The 19,220-nt window shown below is 31.9% G+C and overlaps 3 protein-coding genes across 3 annotated transcripts; 1 reads left to right on the top strand and 2 right to left on the bottom strand.

Moving 5' to 3' along the window:
- Nucleotides 1-2,318: 2,318 nt before the first annotated feature.
- Nucleotides 2,319-7,816, bottom strand: LOC134835556 (uncharacterized). The gene is made up of 4 exons (XM_063850436.1): nucleotides 6,523-7,816; nucleotides 6,005-6,459; nucleotides 4,918-5,942; nucleotides 2,319-4,539 (listed from the first exon to the last, which is right to left on the bottom strand). Exons 1-4 carry the CDS (start codon nucleotides 7,691-7,693, stop codon nucleotides 2,445-2,447), a joined length of 4,746 nt encoding a protein of 1,581 aa, XP_063706506.1. The 5' UTR covers nucleotides 7,694-7,816; the 3' UTR covers nucleotides 2,319-2,444.
- Nucleotides 7,817-9,666: 1,850 nt separating this feature from the next.
- On the bottom strand, nucleotides 9,667-11,830 carry LOC134835555 (transmembrane protease serine 9-like). Its single transcript, XM_063850435.1, has 3 exons — nucleotides 11,700-11,830; nucleotides 10,947-11,636; nucleotides 9,667-10,351 (listed from the first exon to the last, which is right to left on the bottom strand). Exons 1-3 carry the CDS (start codon nucleotides 11,828-11,830, stop codon nucleotides 9,667-9,669), a joined length of 1,506 nt encoding a protein of 501 aa, XP_063706505.1.
- A 1,573-nt stretch (nucleotides 11,831-13,403) lies between these two features.
- LOC134835554 (uncharacterized) lies at nucleotides 13,404-19,187 on the top strand. Its single transcript, XM_063850434.1, has 5 exons — nucleotides 13,404-14,996; nucleotides 18,131-18,281; nucleotides 18,339-18,474; nucleotides 18,534-18,760; nucleotides 18,825-19,187. The coding sequence occupies exons 1-5, from the start codon at nucleotides 13,459-13,461 to the stop codon at nucleotides 19,185-19,187; spliced, it is 2,415 nt and encodes an 804-aa protein (XP_063706504.1). The 5' UTR covers nucleotides 13,404-13,458.
- The last annotated feature ends 33 nt before the right edge of the window (nucleotides 19,188-19,220 follow it).

Here is a 19,220-nt window from a genome sequence, read left to right as displayed (position 1 = left end):
AATAAAAAATTAAATTTAATATAAAAATTGATTAAAAATATTTTTTTAAAAAATTTTAGACAAAAATTTAGTTTTCACAAAAAATAAAATTGAAAAAAAATTAAATTTTAAAAAATTTTCACAAAAATTTGTAAGAAAGAATTAAATTAAAAATAAAAGAAAGAAAGAAAAATTAAAAATACAAATAAAAGTATTTTTTTAAAAAAAATTTAGAAATACTAATTTTTCACAAAAATTTAAGTTTTACAAAAAAAAATAAATTTTAAAAATGATTAAAAATAAAAATATAAAAAAAAAAAATTTAGAAAAAAATAATTTTTTGGAAAAATTAAATTTCTTAAAAAAGAAATTAAATTTCTAAAAAAAACCCGAAAAAAAAATCATGAAAAAAATTAAAAATTTAGATAAAATGACTTTCGAACTCTAAATTTTGAAAAAAATCATTAAGATGATGCTTTAAGCAACTTCTTACCTTTGAATAAAACGATTAGCATCTAAACAAATATTTAACTTGCTTTGTAAAAATACCCACGAGAAAATAAAACATCGTTGCGATAATCAAAAAAACGTGACTTGAATTATTTTTCTTGCGCGGGCAGACAAAATCTGAACGAAAAACGTAACTTTTGTGCCGAGATTGAGTCTTTTTTACCAAAGTCTGAGTGATTGACAGACAGGCTTTTATCTACTTACGTTTCTTTTCATAATTTTCGAAATCTTTTATTCAACAATTTTCATCACACATGACATTCAAACGAAAAACTTTAACTTAATAATCACATGAAATTTAATAAAAATTTCTTTAAAAAAAAATCCACAAATAAAATTAAAACTTTGGTTGGTTAGAGTGACATGAAAAATAAAAAAAAAGTGAAAGAAGAGGAAAATTTCTTACCTGTGCCACTTTGCATTGATTTACATAACATTTTCCAGTCACGTGTACCCTCACTCAGTTTTTCACTTAAATTGTTACATAAAACAACAAGCCTTTTATATTTTATTAACTGGAGCATAAAGCCTTTTAACAACATCAACATCATCATCATCATCATCATTATTGTTATTGCAAGGCATTTTGGCATAACATTTTGGGTCTGTGTGAAAATTTATCATTTTTTGGCAAAATATTTATTTTAACAAACGGAACATTTTAATGATTTCTGCGAAAAAGAACAAAACAAAACAGAAATTCAAAATTGTACTCGTGAGAAAATCTCGACTCAATCAGCGCCGCAAATAAATCAAAGTTGGAATTAATTTAAGTGCCAGTTTTGTTGACAATTGTCTCCCTTTATGTTGATCATTTGTTTTATTTCAACCTCATTTTGGTCATTTTACATGAAAATCCTCCGCATGGAACGAGAAGAGGCAATTTATTACAAAAGTTGTACGTTTACTGAACGACAAAAAAAAAGTGAAGGATTTTCTTCCATAAAACTTTTACTGACCCCTTGAGTCTCATTGAAATTAATGATCTCACTCTTCCTCTTGCTTTTTGTTTTTTTTTTGTTTGTGGCTTTGTTTAAACAGTGATTCGAATGAGTTTCATTTTTTTTATGGATAAAAACTATTTTTTCATAAGTAGCTTACGGCGATAACCAAACTACATTTTTTTTGCTATTCATATTTTTCCTGCAAAAACCATCAGTTTTCATTCAAATTTTAATCTTCTTATGTTGAACAAACAAATGGGCGGAAAATTTTCATATAAAAACTTTTTTTTTCTCGTGAGCATTGATAATGAAAATGAAAAATTATTAAATTTGATAAAAATTTTTAAGTCTTACTTAAATTAAATTGAAATTAAAATAACTTATGTTTAAATGTTTTTTGCCCAAATTTTAATATTTTAGAGAGATTTGTTTCATCTTTCATAGTTTGTTTTTTTTTAAATTATATTTTGAATATAAAAATGTTTAAAGAAGTTGAAATCTTCAAAAAAAAAATTTTTTCCTTTTTTTTAATTTTTTAATAATATTTTTTTTTAATTTTTTTTATAAATATTTTTTTAACAGTGTCTTTTTTATTTTTTTTTTAAAATTTTTTAAAATTTTTTTAATTTTTTTTTATGAATTATTAAAATTTTTAAAATTTTTTTTTTATTTTTTAAAAAAAAAAATTTTAAAACTTTTTTTTTTTTTAAAAATTTTTTTTAAATTTTTTTTGAATTTTTTTTTTTTTTTTTGAAAATTTTTTTTTTCAAAAAATTAAAAAACGGAAATTATGAAAATTATTGGATTTTTGACTTTTTAAATGGGGCATCGATCAAAACTATTTTTATTTTATTTGAAGCCTTATATTGGAACAAAAAACTAAAATTTAACATCTCCATAGCTTTATTATCATTAAATATTATTATTTATCATCAACTTATCAGAGCAAATAAAAGTGAACATTCAATTAACAAACAAAAAAATAAAAAAGTGCAAAATTTGAGCAATATATTAAGTGATGATTTGAAGCAATTCCGTCACTGCTTCGTCAACAATCATCTTTAGGATGCCATTAATTAAGTCATTTTTCACCACAGTCTCTTCCTCTTCAAAATAAGTCCAATTGGGGTCATCTTCGATGAGTTCCTGCATCAAAATCTCATCAACCAAATCCTTTTTATGCGTTCTTCTGCCACTGTAATAGGCATTTAGCGGTGCAAAATCCTCCAAACTCGACAAAGCGAGCGAATCATCACGCGTTAAGGGCTCACAAATCTTCTCAACTTTGTTGGAAATGAAATTTTGCAAACATTGGAGCTCATCCGGAGGGTTATAGAAGATCAGCGAATTTTTCATTATTCCATTTTGCTTTGGATGACGTTCAAATGTGTAGAAAAATTCATCGGAAACATCAATTATGAGTCTTTCATAAATGTTAAGGGTGTCATCTTCCTCCAACGCGATGATATTTGATGATTTTTGGTTCAAACGATACAAATTTTCCACGCGTTTCGTTACGAGCATCGAAAGTTTCGTCGTTGAGGGAAACTTATTTTTGCTGGATTCTTGCGGAGGCAAGGTATAAGGAGGCGGCGGTTTGTTCGGAATGTTTTTCAAGTACACAAAAGGTACTTGTTGTTGTAATTGCTCGATTTCTTGCTCAATTTGCATCTGTTGGCGTCGCAGGACTTCAGCTTCGTTGATGATATCCGGTAATTTGTACTCTACCGGAGACGAAGACATTTTCGGAGTAACAGTAATCGTACTAATGGCAGCCATAATGAGCATTTCATCGGATTCAGTATCAACTTTTGAGCTAATTGACGAACTTGAAGAAGAAGTAGCGGAATGACAAGCAACTGCAAGAACTTCTTCAGGGATTGAATCGGATTTTTTGTCTTTTGACGAGTCTAATGTTCCGTTTGTGAGCTCTTCAGGCACTTCTTGTGACGAATCGTGACGATCATTCTCAAAAGATTTCTCGATAAAAGTCTCATCGTTGTTGGTCATGTCAATTTTGGGAAACGAAATATTTTCCAAATACTGCGTTTCATCGGGATCGACATTTTCAGCAATTTCTTCGGAATGATTGAACGTATCCGAGTATTCAACTTCTTTTTCAGCCTCTTCAACAGATTCGATTTCTTGTACATTTTGCTCAATTTCAGACATAATTGGAGTATTTGGAGCTTCTTCAACCGATTCTCGAATCTCAGACTCAATTTTCGGCAAATTCTCTTCAGTTAAAGTAACGTTACTAACTTCCAATGGCGAAAAAACCTTTTCTGGCACGTCAATTTCATCCGGATCTTTATCCAAAACCGACGAAGCTTCCGTTGTTGAAGATCCAGCTTTTGGGGATTCATGCGGCGACAATTCCAAAGCACTTTCGACACAACTTTCCTGCATTTTTGACATCTCCAACATTTGTTTCACGCGATTTTTGTCCTCAAATTGACTCAAAACGACATTTTTCGCTTCTTCGTATAACTCAGCGACGCGTTTTTTGTCTAAATGATAAATAGTTTCAGGTTCAAATTTCTTTTCTTTGCGTCCCGAAAGGCGATACCATAATTTGTTCAATTTGTAGCCCGTTAATACAACGTCATCATCTTCGTCTTGCACATCTTCCAACAAGGACAAACTTTTTTCGATGTTATTGAGTCTTTTTGCGATGCGAGAATCCTCCTCGTCACTTGAGATTTGTTTAAAAGGCGATTTTTTGATTGATTCTTCGCGAGAAGAGACAGATTTAGGCGATTTTACGTTGTTTCGTGCTGCTTCTTGAGCTTCTGCGATGTTTTGTTGGAGCAATTTTTCTTCCATTTGCATGACACGACGCTCTTCGGCATCTAATTGAGCTTGCCATTGATGAAGTTCTTCCAATTTCTTTTTTCGAGCTTCAAGTTCAGCTTGTCGTTTCTTCAAAAGACGCTCCAAAACTAAACTTGGTTCAATTTCGAATCCTTTAATGGGTTGAGATTTTTCAAGCGATGAATTTGGTCCCTTCATGCGTGATTTCAGAATTTTTTCAAAGAGATTTTGATATTTTGTGTTCGTTGTCTTCTGTTTTAACACTTTTTGATGAGACTCGGATTCAACAATTCTGTAAAAAAAAAATATTTAAAATTTATTTTTAAAAAATATTTTTTTAAATTTAATTTATTTTAAACAATTAAATTAAAAATGAAATTAAAAATTAAATAAAAAAATTTTAAAATTTCTTTTTCATGATTTTTTTTAAATTTTTTAACTTAGAAAATTTTTTTTTCAATTTTTTTTTAAATTTTTTTTAAATTTTATTTTAAATTTTTTAATTTTTTTTAAATCATGCTAAAATACAATTTTTAATATTAAAATTTAAAAAAAATTGAAAAAAAATAAAATCTTTTAAATTTTCTCAAAATATTATGAAAATTGACCAAAAATAGACCATTTTTAAATGAATTTTATAACTTTTTTATTTTTTTAAATAAAAACTTACTTTTTGAGAATTTTTCTTGCTTCATGTAACTTCATCAATATCGCTCGTTGCTTTTTTCGAATCGATTTCTTTTCTTCTACAGCTCCATCTCCCTTACATCGTTGCTTTTTGACTTCAAGAAAGGAAATTTGTCCCTTTAAACGATCAATCATCGATTTTGCCTTACTTTCGATAATCGCAGTTAATTGTTCGCCCTTCATCTCTTGCGAATAGATCAATTGGTCAACCATTCCGACTGTTGAATAACTAAAATTCAGGTTTGACTCGTTCGCTGACATCTCCATAATGCTACTTTCGACAGCGGATTCCGATTCGCGTTCAAATTCACTCTCATACCTGCCATCTGTTGGCAACGACTCGATTTCCGTGTCAGTTCTTTCATCTTCAGGCACTTTTTTGGGATCCGGATGATACGAAAGTGTCGTTGGAACTGAAGATTCATCATTTCCCGCACTCGTGCTTTGTTTCTCCGACGATTGTAACGTTGGTAAAGTCATTGAACCTGAATCTTCCTTCAGAGACGACGTTCCGCTATCGATATTTTTGTACGGAGAAAGAGCTTTTGCTTTGTCTCGGTGTTCGCGAATGATGGGAACGGATTTTGACGACGTCAATTGACTCTCGTGCGAAATAATTTCTTCGACAACATTGTCTGAGGACATCGGCGGAGGAGATACGGCACGTTCAAACTCTCTTTCGAAGCGTTGCGGTTCATAAAAGTCACTTTTTCGATTGTCTTGACTGTGATCGTGAGTCGATGTTGTTCCATTTGATGTCGTTGTGCTGCTGGATGACGTCGAGTTTTGCCGTTCGATGGATATTTTGCCATTAGAGATGATTTGGGAGTCAAATGATGAACTGTACTTTGTTGGCGTAACAGGTTCTAATTGAATTTCTGCTTGAGGAGACAATTTTTGAGGCGTTATTGCTTTTGGAACATCAAATAATGGCATGGGTTTCGATTCTTCTTCCTCTTTTCGTTTTGCGATATCTCGTTTTTGGTTCTTAACCGCTTCATGAAGTTGCTAAAAGTAGAAAATTTTGTTAATTTTACCCGAAAATGTCGAAAAATGCTTTTAAAACTTACCTGATTCAGCTCGATGAAATTATTCAAACTCTGTTTGAACTCCAATAACAATTTTTCATACATTTGTTGTCTATCACTTGTTACATTTTCCTTGTTTTCGTTGCTCGTTTTGTTCAAATTGTCAGATTCAAATGAAATTCGTTGTTTTTCTCTTGTCTTATCCTCTTTTACCATTGATTTTTCCACTAAATTCGGATTTTTCGATGTACTTGGCAGTAAATATTTGTTCATTTTCTCTCGAACCTCGTTAAATTCGTTGTAAAATGGCACAGGATTCATTTCAGGAGTTACATCTGAAGGTCTAATTACCACTTCTGGCGTCTCGGATTTCAACGAAGTAACTTCAGAGACAGTATTTGGATCGGAAATAGTAATCACGCAATCCGTATCTTCATTTTCTTCGTATTTCGATGCCACGGGAGACGATATTGATGTTACACTTGTGTTAATATTGTCTGAAAAACATGAAAAGTTTCTCTCTAAAATTGAATTCGATCGAAATTTTGATGAAAATTTACCTTTTTCTTGTCTGCGTTGCCAATCACGTTTGTCCTGTTTCATATCTGGTCCCAATTGAAGGCTTTCCGACAAACATTCCGTAAAACTGCAACTTTCATAGTCTCGTTTGTCGTTTACGAGTCCCATTTTGTGGTATTTTTCGACATTTGCTGTTTCTTTTGCGGGCTCTACGGGACTTTGAATTTCTTTCATTGCTGCCGAAAGTTTTTTCTTCAAGGCTGTTATGAAGTTGTAAGGATATTGTTGCACATTTGTCTCCTGTAACCATTCAGGAATCTCTCGTTCCTTCTTCTTTTCGGGACTTTTGATAAAAGTTTTCTGTTTATCGCCCAAGGTCTTTTCATGTTCTTGTGAATTTTCGTGAATTATGAAACTCGTGGCGTTTGGATCGAGTGTGAGATCGCCATACGTTTGATTGTTGGTCGAAGGTCGACCGAAATCCATGGATCTACCTGTAGATTCGTTAACTCCCGTAGCGTCATGAATTTTCAAAGGACTGTAAATGTCATCCTTGAGCAAAGCTTCTCCTTTTCGCAACAATCCGAGAGATTGATTGGATTTTAGCAAGTCTGTCGGTTGTAAGAATCCAGCATCGACTTTTCTTGCCATTTTTTGAAGCGATTCTGATTTTCCTGATGGCGATCTCAATAATTTTTCTTCCAAACCAACTCGTTTTGCGTGAAAATTTTCTTTATCTACTTTTTTCGGGACTCTTGCAGGAGGAGCCATAACTTTCGGAGGTGTTTTATTCACATTTTGCGGAATTTTCTTCAAAGGACTTTGTTTTTTTGTCGCTTTTTTCCTTTCGACATTGTGTTGCACGAGATTTCGAGTACGTTTTTGCAAAGCTGCCAATCGCTCTTTAATTAATTCTCTTTCATTTTGAGATTTTCGAGCAGCTTCCATGGCTTTTCGTTGTTCCTGTTGCTTTCGAATAAACTCTCGAGCTGCTTCTCGATCAATTGACGGCGAAACACTTCGAGCTGATGCCGCTTTTGTCGTTTGCTGAGGCGTTTGCGGCGTTCTGCCACGCACCGGCGAAATGTGAATAGTTTTTGAGACATTTAACTCGGCGCTTACTAATTTAACTTGCAATTGTTTCGGGCAAGTGTAGCATTTGTTGATTTCCTCGCCACGACTCGTTTTAACGATGGGAGACGATGGATTCATTTTTGTTCGCGCAATTTAAGTACGTCGCGCATTTAGGAGTAACATTAAAACGAAAAACGAATTAAAAGTGCTTCTCAGAAGCGAAATTTGAGCAAGTTTTAAGTTAAATGATAACAATTTTTGCCGAAACGAAGAACTGAAGTAAATTGCGTTTTGTTTTGGTTCGTGTCTCTATGGAAGTCTTGGAATTCTACATATACTTATATACTTATACATATTGTTTATAGTTATATACAAATACAAATACATATACAAACACTAACACTAATGAATTTTTATAGTTTAACGTTTTTTTTTGTTACTGTTCGCTGACAAAATATTAAAATACGAATTTTACATATACAAACACTAACACTCATGAATTTTTATAGTTTAACGGTTTTTTTTTGTCGAACCGGTTCTCTATTCAATTCAAATTGTTTATTCGTTAAAAAAAAGTTCATTTAAAAAAGGATATTCAGTACTAACATGCACTTTTTACCTTTGCATGTGGGTAAAAGTTGTATAATTTTCGCATTAATTAAACTACCTTACTGCAGTTTTCCAACTATATTCATTTCCATCCAAACAACGAAGCAATAAAAGGTCAAGGATAACATGTCCTCGTTTTTATTTTACGATTGTCGTGTTTCGTTCCTCCTTCACGCATGCAACAGGTTACAGCACATCTGAAAAAAAAGAAAAAAAATACATAATAAATAAAAAGCAAATGAAAGAAAGAGCTTCAAGCGCAATCTTCAAGCGAATGTTCACTTTTCAGTCTTCTTTTTTTTTCGCACAAATTGCTCCAACAATTACGTCATTTACAGTCTTATAAATTTTTTTTTTCTTGTTTGCCAGGACATGAGTCTTTCAAGTTTAATGTGATCCGCTCCTCGAAGGCATTGTACGAAGACAGCAAAGTATTTTAATAATTTTATCAAAACAAGAACGTCGTTCTTAGATTTCCTCGCAAATTAGGTTATAATTTCTGCATGTCTGCTTCAAAGGATTTCAACAAAAGCGAGAGAAAGAAAAGGAAATTAAGTCAGGCATTAACTTGTATTCTCGGTAAAAAGCAAATATTTTATAAATAAATGTTTAATGGAAGGAGATATCAATTTTTTTTAACACAAATTGACACAAAAAACCGGTCAGCTCGCGATGACGCTCCAATTAAATAAAAACGCTTCGTGATTTTTCACTAATGATTTCAATAAACGTCGAATAATAGAGCCATCCAAACGAAAGCAACAAAAGAAAATTGATTGTTCGAAAAAAAAAGGAAATTTTTCGAGTTTGGAGCTCATCCAACAAAATTTTTATGAACAAAAATATCCATAAGTGATGAGGGTATAGCCTCTTTTTTTCTGCTGTTGCTGATTCTCTTGTTTTGTTCTCTATTATTATTATGTCGATGATGCTGATGACGACGACGTTGATGATATTAGGTTTGATTAGAGGGATATTTGTAAAAAAAAATGTGTGTGTGCTTGTGGAAAGCAGAGGGATTCTTGTTTTTCACATGAAATTGTCAAACATGTGTTTTGTTAGCAAAAAGTTTTTGTTATGCACATGTTGAGGAATGAGCTTTAGTCTCGAAAAGTTTTAATTAAGGTAAAAATGGATTTTGCTTGTGATAAAAAAAAAGTTTTGACACGACAAAAAGATTTTTTTGCTAATTTTTGCTCTTTTGAAACGAAATAACTTGTAACAAGGCTCGTTTTTTTGAAAAACGATTTTGATATGAATTGAGGTTAAGAATGATATCTAATCATAAGTGAAGATCATTGTAACGCTATAATTCAAGTTTTATATCACAAATCTTTTTGGGTTCTTTTGAAATGTGTTGAAATTAACTTCAAGAAGGTTTTTAAGCAAAAACTCATATGTATTATTTGAATATTACTTTTATGTTTATTATATTGATTTCTATCTATTTTTCAAAAACATAAAATAAAGAAGTTTGCTCATTTAACTTTTGAATGCTAACCTTACGTAGGACAACTTGCTAATTGGTTATTAATGAAAGTCAAGTAGCTGTAAACACGCATGTAAACTCCCGGATATGTAACAGATGCACATCCCCATCCCCATGAAGCGATACCAACGACAATATTTCCCGATCCAACCATCAACGGGCCTCCCGAATCTCCTGTACACGTATCCATTATTCCAAGAACGCCTGCACAAAGCATATTTGAATTTACCAATGGCGGAGATCCGCCGTACAATGCTTCACAAGCAGTTTGATTGAATCTTGGAATCGATACAGAATGCAAATTTGCAGGGTAAGAACCATTTCCAAGCATTCCCCATCCAGCAATCACATATTGTTGGTTTGACGGAGGAGTGAAAGATCCATCCATAGGAATTGCCGCAGCAACGTCAGTACCAAATACTAAAGAACTGTTCAATCTAACTATCGCAACATCATTGTAATGCCCATCGTAGCTCGGATGTTTATTCCATTCATACATTCCAATAACTTGACCGCCACTCGCATGATATGTCGATCCCGCACGAACCGTATAGTATCGCATATCTTCTTCATAGTTCAAACAATGAGCTGCAGTCATAACTCGTGTAGGGCAGAGAATCACGCCGCCACAAATGTGAGTATTGACATATTGTATAGAAGCTACCCAAGGATGATTGGAGATAGTATCAGGACCCCCGCTAAAGAAAAACAAATTTAAGTTCAAAATCAACTTCAAGGAAGATTTCAATCTTACCCAATGATTCGTGGGCCTTGGCATTGCACTAAGGCTATGCAACACAAAATAATTAAAATTGCTCGATACATTTTGACTTCAAAAATAAGACTGATTCAAACTTAAAAATTCAACCGAATTTATATGAAACCATGAGAGGCTTTTTTGCACATAATGTTGATTTAAGTTAATAACAAAAACCATGCAAAAAAACATTTTTGTGTATTTTGAGATTAAAAACTTAAAAATTTTGAATCGCTTATCAACGTTCAATGACATTAAGTCAACATTTTTCAAAATAACAACTTTTTTAAACTTTCAGCTATTTAAAGAAATCTCATTTGCAAAAAAGATAAGATTCATTAACCGTATTACAAGTGAAATGAAATGATAAGAGTTAAAGGTGTGTCGTGAAAAATCATCTTAACCTTGAAATTACACATTTGAAAACTTCAAACAAAAAATCATTTAGAATCAAACAGTTTGATTTTTATTTATGGATGATTTGCAAATCCCTATTCTACATATATCAATATCAGGTACTAAATTAGAAACTATACTTTGGGCACTCTTCAGTGTTAGGCATTTGGTTATTAATGAAAGTCAAATAGCTGTAAACACGAGTGTAGACTCCTGGATAGGTTACAGATGCACATCCCCATCCCCATGCGGAAATTCCGACGACAATATTTGTCGATCCAATCATCAAGGGGCTTCCTGAATCTCCCGAACATGTATCCTTGCTTCCAAGTACTCCGGCACAAAGGGCATTGCTGTTAACCAATGGCGGAGATCCGCCATATAATGCTTCACAAGCAGTTTGGTTGAATCTTGGGATTGATACAGAATGCAAATTTGCTGGGGATGTTCCATTTCCGAGAATTCCCCATCCAGCAATTGAATATTGTTGGTTTGATGGAGGCGTGAAGGATCCATCCATGGGAATTGCCGCCGAAACGAATGAATTGAAGACTAATGAAGCATTCAATCTGATCATAGCAATATCATTGTAATGCCCATCGTAGCTTGGATGTTTTTGCCATGAAGCGAATCCAACTTGTTGACCGCCGCTTGCATGATATGTCGAACCAGCACGAACCGAATAATAGTGCATATCTTCTTCATAGTTCAAACAATGAGCTGCGGTCATAACTCTACGGGGGCAGAGAATGACGCCGCCACAAATATGAGTGTTGACATATTGCACAGAAACTACATAAGGATGATTGTCGATGATGTCAGGACCTCCGCTAAACATTTATTCAAAAGAAATATTAGAAAACTTGAAAAATCATGAAAATATTAAAACTTACCCAATAATACGACGTTTGTCGCTTGCCGCTAAAGAAGCTGCTGAAACAACAGCTAAAACACTTACAAGAGTTAGAAGTAATCGGAACATTTTCAAAACTAAAACTGATACAAATCTCAACTCAACCATCATTATTTATACCAAAAAAACGAAAGTTGTGATGGATGCTACATATGTAACTTGTAAAGACACTACCATTGTAAAAAACTACTATCTGACATGAGAATTAGAAAAATATTTACTTAACATAAGTTTCTTGCCATGCGACGGATTATATAATCAACTATTTTTGCGATGCGAACTTGATAAGATAAAATCATAAAAATTAAATGAAAGGGATTACTCTCATCTAATTCTAATCATAAAAACTACAAGTTAAGTTCAAGGAAATCGAGGTTATCAACATTAAAAAAATAATAAAAAAAAGTAAGCGTGCGAGATAAAATCTTATCATGTTTGAATACTATTTTTTCGCAAATATTTTTTGTTTCTAAAAAAGCGCGCGACAATTTTTTGAAATATTTACAAATATTTAAAAATAAACAAGTTTTTGTAAATAGAGACTATTCGAGATTAATTATCGTTACATGATCTTTATTTTCTTTTAAAATTAAATTATATCAACAAAAATCTTCTAAGATCTAATATTTAACTTTTTGACTTAAATTTATAATAATGTTTTGATGAACAAGCAATATTAAAAGCTTTTCTTATAAAATTAAAAATATTGTAAAAAAAATATTTGAAAAAATAAAAAAAAATAAAAACATTTAAAAAAAATAAAAGTTTTAAAAAAATAAAAATTAAAATAAAAAAAAATAAAAATTTAATAAAAAAAAAAAAAAAAATAAAATAAAATAAATAGAAATTAGGATATTCTCTAATCACATCGATTTTCTATGGAATTTCAATAAAAATCTCAGGTTTTAGCTATTTTCAATAGTTTAAAATAAGCGACCATAATAAGGGAAGAAAATTTCAAAAAAAAAAAAAAATAAATAAAATTATAAAATTCATAATTTTAAATTTTTTTATATATTTTTTTTTTTTTGAAAATTTTTATTAAAATATTAGTATTTAAAAGTTATAAAATTTTTCAAAGAAAAATACTATTTTTGTTGATTTTTTTTTTTTTTTTTTGTACAAAATGAAATATTTAGCTTATTTATTATCAAAAATTCAAGTAAAAAATGTTAGAATATAAAAAAAATAAATAAATAAATAAAAATTCTGTAATTCGTACACTTATTTGAATTTTGAATTAAAAGAAAATATTTTCTGAACTAATTTTTTTAATTGAAAATTGTTTTTTTTTCTGTTTCTTAATAAACAATAGATATTCATGTTGCCAAGTAGCTAATTAATCCTTCCTTTTGATAGAAATATTTTTTCTTGGAAAATCCGTTTTCCTTTATTTTATTTTATTTTTTTTTTTGACATTCTTTTTATCCATAGACAATACGGGACAAGAAATAAACATTATGAAACATTCCTCCGATATTAAATATTTTTCAAAATTAATCCTCATTCATCTTTTTTTTGTGTTGTAGCCATGAACATCATATAAAAAAATTCTTGTGATATTATTGAGCGCCCCATCATCATAAAGTAGACAATCATTCATCGCATTTTAGAAAGTAGTCTGCCAGAAATTTTCGTTTCTATGATTTAAATCCTCAAAGCAACGAGACACACTGTCAATGGAAACATTTTTGACCATTTTACTATTGGTCGCTCTCATTTTCCTACTCATCTTTATCATGTGCCACATTCTCGGTCTAAAATCGAAATCTTGGTTCCGTACAGCTGCCGAAGAAAAAATTGGACTTTCGCAGAATCACAATAACGCTCTTTTCACCAATGGCGGATATCTGATGCAAAGTAATTCGGAAATTCTGCTCGGAAATCACGGAAGTTTCAAACGTTTCGATTCCGTAGATCGTGATGCGTCGCAGCAATATGGCAACAATAACAATATTTCGATGAAATCCATGCCGTCTCCCGCATGGAATAACGCTCAAGAGTCATTTGGCATCACAATTCCGCCGCAACCGACACGACAACCTCCGAGACCTCCGCAAATTTGTACCGGCAGATCGTTGGAAGAGCGTCTCTTGAAGCAACAAAGTGTCCCAATGCCAATGACGCCGCCTCCGCATACAGCTCCGTTGGCGAATGGCAAACAAAATACCGTCATTCCTCGTCCCGTGCCGAAGAAGCAAATGTCGGCGCCAACATCTCGTACAATTTTGCCTCCATTGACGCCTCCCGTGAGTGCGGCAAGTATCAAGCCTCCGCTCCAAAAACAATGTACAAATCCGTTTTTGGAAGATCCCGAAGACCCGCAAGACTTGATTCGGATCGAAGATGAACTAAAATCCGCGAAAAATCCCTTCATTGATGATCACGAGGAAATTTTCAGCTTTGATCCGCACAAAATTCAAAACATGATAGATGATACGCAAGATCCATTGCGCGCCTGCGAAGCTCGTATTTCCAAACTTTCCGAGTCTTTTCGGAATAAAAGTGCAAATTTTCATCCGAATGACGTCGAAGCTGCTCAAGTGTCCTTATCTAATAGTAATTATCAAACAAATCTAAAGCCCACAATTTCGTCGAACAACGTCTCGACGACACTCGAAAGGTACAAAACCAAAACGGAGCTCTTGAATCACATCAAAGCGATGTCCTCGAATCTCGATAGCACCATCGAAGATCTCACGAACAACCTAAAGTGCTTGGATTCGCTGACAAGCACGGAAAAAACTCCCGCATTACGAAATCGTTCAATGTCTGAAACGAGAGTCGAGGAACTTGTGAACGTTTTAAATCTCGAAACGGAACTAAATACCACAAATAATAATCCCTTCTTTCCGCCAAATCATCACGAGTCTGAGGAAACGGCAGTGCACGATCAAGCGCGAATTTTACACAAAACGCCTTCCGACATGCATTTGGAGCAATGTACGACACTCACGTCGTCGCCGTCAAGTGTGGGTCTTACGCGTTCCGGAAAGAATTACAATCTCGCACAACAGGCGGAAATCAATGGACATCTTTCGTTCGTGCGGAGCTTGGAAAACACAAAAGCCATGATTCGCCAAAACTCGTATGGGAAACAGACGAATGGGTTGATGCACTCGAGCACAAGTAGCGGCGATACGAACAGCTTGAGTTCTCTTAAACGAGCGACGTCATCGGATTCAGTAAGCTCAGAGTCGTCAGTGTTGTTGGGAGATTTGGAACAAATTCGACCACCGATTACGGGAGCTTTGTGTATTGGATTGCAGTATGACAAGTAAGTTTTGATTTTTACCTAAAATGAAAATTTAAAGAAATTTTTTTTTATTATTTATCGCTTTCAACGATTTGAAAATTTTGAAAAGTATCAATAAAAAAATTAAAAAAAAAATATTAAAAAAGTATAAAAAATCATTTTTGAAGTTTTCAACTTCTTCTTCTTACTCCAAATGGATAAAAATCTATCAGAGGGCTCTAATTTATCATTTTTAATCATTTTTTAACTCAAAACTGCCAAAAAATTGAAACTGAAAAAATTTTTTTCCTTTGACATAGTTTTGTTTTAAAAACTAAATCAAGAGCAAAAAAACTGTGTCAAAAACTGTGTCAAAGCAATTTTTGTCAAATCTTGCTCCAAATGGATAAAAATTTATCAGAGGGCTCTAATTTATCATTTTTAATCATTTTATAACTCAAAACTGCCAAAAAGTTGAAACTGAAAAAATTTTTTTTCTTTGACATAGTTTTGTTTTAAAAACTAAATCAAGAGCAAAAAAACTGTGTCAAAAACTGTGTCAAAGCAATTTTTGTCAAATCTTGCTCCAAATGGATAAAAATTTGTCAGAGGGCTCTAATTTATCATTTTTAATCATTTTTAACTCAAAACTGCCAAAAAATTGAAACTGAAAAAAATTTTTTTCTTTGACATAGTTTTGTTTTAAAAACTAAATCAAGAGCAAAAAAAAAAACTGTGTCAAAGCAATTTTTGTCAAATCTTGCTCCAAATGGATAAAAATTTATCAGGAGGCTCTAATTTATCATTTTTAATCATTTTATAACTCAAAACTGCCAAAAAATTGAAACTGAAAAAAATTTTTTTCTTTGACATAGTCTTGTTTTAAAAACTAAATCAAGAGCAAAAAAACTGTGTCAAAAACTGTGTCAAAGCAATTTTTGTCAAATCTTGATCCGAATGGATAAAAATTTGTCAGAGGGCTCTAATTTATCATTTTTAATCATTTTATAACTCAAAACTGCCAAAAAATTGAAACTGAAAAAAATTTTTTTTCCTTTGACATAGTTTTGTTTTGAAAACTAAATCAAGAGCAAAAAAAACTGTGTCAAAAACTGTGTCAAAGCAATTTTTGTCAAATCTTGCTCCAAATGGATAAAAATTTATCAGAGGGCTCTAATTTATCATTTTTAATCATTTTATAACTCAAAACTGCCAAAAAATTGAAACTGAAAAATTTTTTTTCCTTTGACATAGTTTTGTTTTAAAAACTAAATCAAGAGCAAAAAAAACTGTGTCAAAAACTGTGTCAAAGCAATTTTTGTCAAATCTTGCTCCAAATGGATAAAAATTTGTCAGAGGGCTCTAATTTATCATTTTCTAACTCAAAACTGCCAAAAAATTGAAACTGAAAAATTTTTTTTCCTTTGACATAGTTTTGTTTTAAAAACTAAATCAAGAGCAAAAAAAACTGTGTCAAAAACTGTGTCAAAGCAATTTTTGTCAAATCTTGCTCCAAATGGATAAAAATTTATCAGAGGGCTCTAATTTATCATTTTTAAACATTTTTCAACTCAAAACTGCCAAAAAATTGAAACTGAAAAAATTTTTTTTTTCCTTTGACATAGTTTTGTTTTAAAAACTAAATCAAGAGCAAAAAAAACTGTGTCAAAAACTGTGTCAAAGCAATTTTTGTCAAATCTTGCTCCAAATGGATAAAAATTTATCAGAGGGCTCTAATTTATCATTTTTAAACATTTTTCAACTCAAAACTGCCAAAAAATTGAAACTGAAAAATTTTTTTTCCTTTGACATAGTTTTGTTTTAAAAACTAAATCAAGAGCAAAAAAAACTGTGTCAAAAACTGTGTCAAAGCAATTTTTGTCAAATCTTGCTCCAAATGGATAAAAATTTATCAGAGGGCTCTAATTTATCATTTTTAAACATTTTTCAACTCAAAACTGCCAAAAAATTGAAACTGAAAAATTTTTTTTTCCTTTGACATAGTTTTGTTTTAAAAACTAAATCAAGAGCAAAAAAAACTGTGTCAAAAACTGTGTCAAAGCAATTTTTGTCAAATCTTGCTCCAAATGGATAAAAATTTATCAGAGGGCTCTAATTTATCATTTTTAAACATTTTTCAACTCAAAACTGCCAAAAAATTGAAACTGAAAAAAATTTTTTTTCCTTTGACATAGTTTTGTTTTGAAAACTAAATCAAGAGCAAAAAAAACTGTGTCAAAAACTGTGTCAAAGCAATTTTTGTCAAATCTTGCTCCAAATGGATAAAAATTTATCAGAGGGCTCTAATTTATCATTTTTAAACATTTTTCAACTCAAAACTGCCAAAAAATTGAAACTGAAAAATTTTTTTTCCTTTGACATAGTTTTGTTTTAAAAACTAAATCAAGAGCAAAAAAAACTGTGTCAAAAACTGTGTCAAAGCAATTTTTGTCAAATCTTGCTCCAAATGGATAAAAATTTATCAGAGGGCTCTAATTTATCATTTTTAAACATTTTTCAACTCAAAACTGCCAAAAAATTGAAACTGAAAAATTTTTTTTCCTTTGACATAGTTTTGTTTTAAAAACTAAATCAAGAGCAAAAAAAACTGTGTCAAAGCAATTTTTGTCAAATCTTGCTCCAAATGGATAAAAATTTATCAGAGGGCTCTAATTTATCATTTTTAAACATTTTTCAACTCAAAACTGCCAAAAAATTGAAACTGAAAAATTTTTTTCCTTTGACATAGTTTTGTTTTAAAAACTAAATCAAGAGCAAAAAAAACTGTGTCAAAAACTGTGTCAAAGCAATTTTTGTCAAATCTTGCTCCAAATGGATAAAAATTTATCAGAGGGCTCTAATTTATCATTTTTAAACATTTTTCAACTCAAAACTGCCAAAAAATTGAAACTGAAAATTTTTTTTTCTTTGACACAGTTTTGTTTTAAAAACTAAATCAAGAGCAAAAAAAACTGTGTCAAAAACTGTGTCAAAGCAATTTTTGTCAAATCTTGCTCCAAATGGATAAAAATTTAAAAATCATTTTTTTTATCATTTTTTTAAAGCAATTTTTTTCAAATTTTCCAAATGGATAAAAATTTGAAAAATATAAACATTATTTTAGAATTTGAAAACTTCAAAAAAAATTTTTTTTTTTATATTTTTAATTTTTATAGAAATAATGCCACTGAAGACGGTTGTGAACTCTTTCTGTACGTTTTGGAAGCCAAAGACTTGGTTAGCTCTGAGTCCGATGCCATGGATACTTTTGTAAGAATTTACTTGGTGCCTGATGAGAAAGCCAATAATGGACCGTTACAGACAAAAGTGAGTTTTTTTTTGCTACCTTGTCTTTGTAAATTTTAATTTTTCTCTCTTTTCAAGGTTTTCAAAAACTCCCGGTGCCCGAGTTATCAAGAGACCTTCAGTTTCTGGATCAACAAGACGACAAATCGACAAATAAAGCGCTCGCTATGGTTTCACTTGTATCACAAAAGCTCAAAGGCACACACTTTAATTGGTAATTTGCTTTTTTTTGCTTCTTTTTAAACGAAAATTAATTAAGAAAACGATAAAAAGGTGAAGCCGAACTAAAACTCACAGAAACAAGTCGTCCCATCACGACATGGCTCCAATTAACGGATTCGCGTCACAATCATTACAACTGGGGTGAGTTGATGTTCTCCCTCAGCTACTTACCGACCGCCGAGCGTCTCACAATTGTCGTTGTCAAGGCGCGAAACGTGCGTATTCCGAGCACTGACAAGGTTTCAGCGTCATCTGAGCTGCAAAATGTCTTTGTCAAGGTACGTGTTGAATAATTAAATCTCCTTTCCTTTTATCAACTTCCTTTTTTTCATCAAATAAAAGGTTTACCTGCTGAAAAACGATCGCAAAGTGTGCAAGAAAAAGTCGTCAATCAAGCGTGGCGAACGATGTCCCATCTACAACGAGGCAATGATGTTCAGTGTTCCTCCCTACATGCTCAACTCCATTCAAGTACGTCTCACAGTCGTTAATGCTACCGATGGACCCGATGGAAGACCCATAATTACGCCAATTGGTCATGTAATTGTCGGAAGCGGCACTTCCGGCAAGGGGTTACGACATTGGCATCAAATGCTGACAACAAGTTTGCGAAAACCCGTCGCGATGTGGCATGCCTTGCGTATCACACATCATCGGGGCAGCAACAATTGGGATAAGAAACACCGTCAAGACGACGACGATTGAGAAAAAAATTGAAAAAAAGGTAATAAAAAAGTT

The sequence above is a fragment of the Culicoides brevitarsis genome, chromosome 3 (genome assembly GCF_036172545.1).
Source record: "Culicoides brevitarsis isolate CSIRO-B50_1 chromosome 3, AGI_CSIRO_Cbre_v1, whole genome shotgun sequence".
Taxonomy (NCBI): domain Eukaryota; kingdom Metazoa; phylum Arthropoda; class Insecta; order Diptera; family Ceratopogonidae; genus Culicoides; species Culicoides brevitarsis.
This window is presented reverse-complemented; position numbering and strand designations above follow the sequence as displayed.

Bases quoted from the DNA above. Each gene is read 5' to 3' on its own strand.
- LOC134835556 (XM_063850436.1), bottom strand. From the start codon at position 7,693: ATGAATCCATCGTCTCCCATCGTTAAAACGAGTCGTGGCGAGGAAATC. The intron at 6,460-6,522 runs GTAAATTTTCAT...CATGTTTTTCAG, and splicing joins GCAACGCAGACAAGAAAAAG to ACAATATTAACACAAGTGTA. The intron at 5,943-6,004 runs GTAAGTTTTAAA...TTCTACTTTTAG, and splicing joins ATTTCATCGAGCTGAATCAG to CAACTTCATGAAGCGGTTAA.
- LOC134835554 (XM_063850434.1), top strand. From the start codon at position 13,459: ATGTGCCACATTCTCGGTCTAAAATCGAAATCTTGGTTCCGTACAGCT. The intron at 14,997-18,130 runs GTAAGTTTTGAT...TAATTTTTATAG, and splicing joins ATTGGATTGCAGTATGACAA to AAATAATGCCACTGAAGACG. The intron at 18,282-18,338 runs GTGAGTTTTTTT...TCTCTTTTCAAG, and splicing joins ATGGACCGTTACAGACAAAA to GTTTTCAAAAACTCCCGGTG.
- LOC134835555 (XM_063850435.1), bottom strand. From the start codon at position 11,830: ATGATGGTTGAGTTGAGATTTGTATCAGTTTTAGTTTTGAAAATGTTC. The intron at 11,637-11,699 runs GTAAGTTTTAAT...ATAAATGTTTAG, and splicing joins GACAAACGTCGTATTATTGG to CGGAGGTCCTGACATCATCG. The intron at 10,352-10,946 runs GTATAGTTTCTA...GTTTTTCTTTAG, and splicing joins AACACTGAAGAGTGCCCAAA to CGGGGGTCCTGATACTATCT.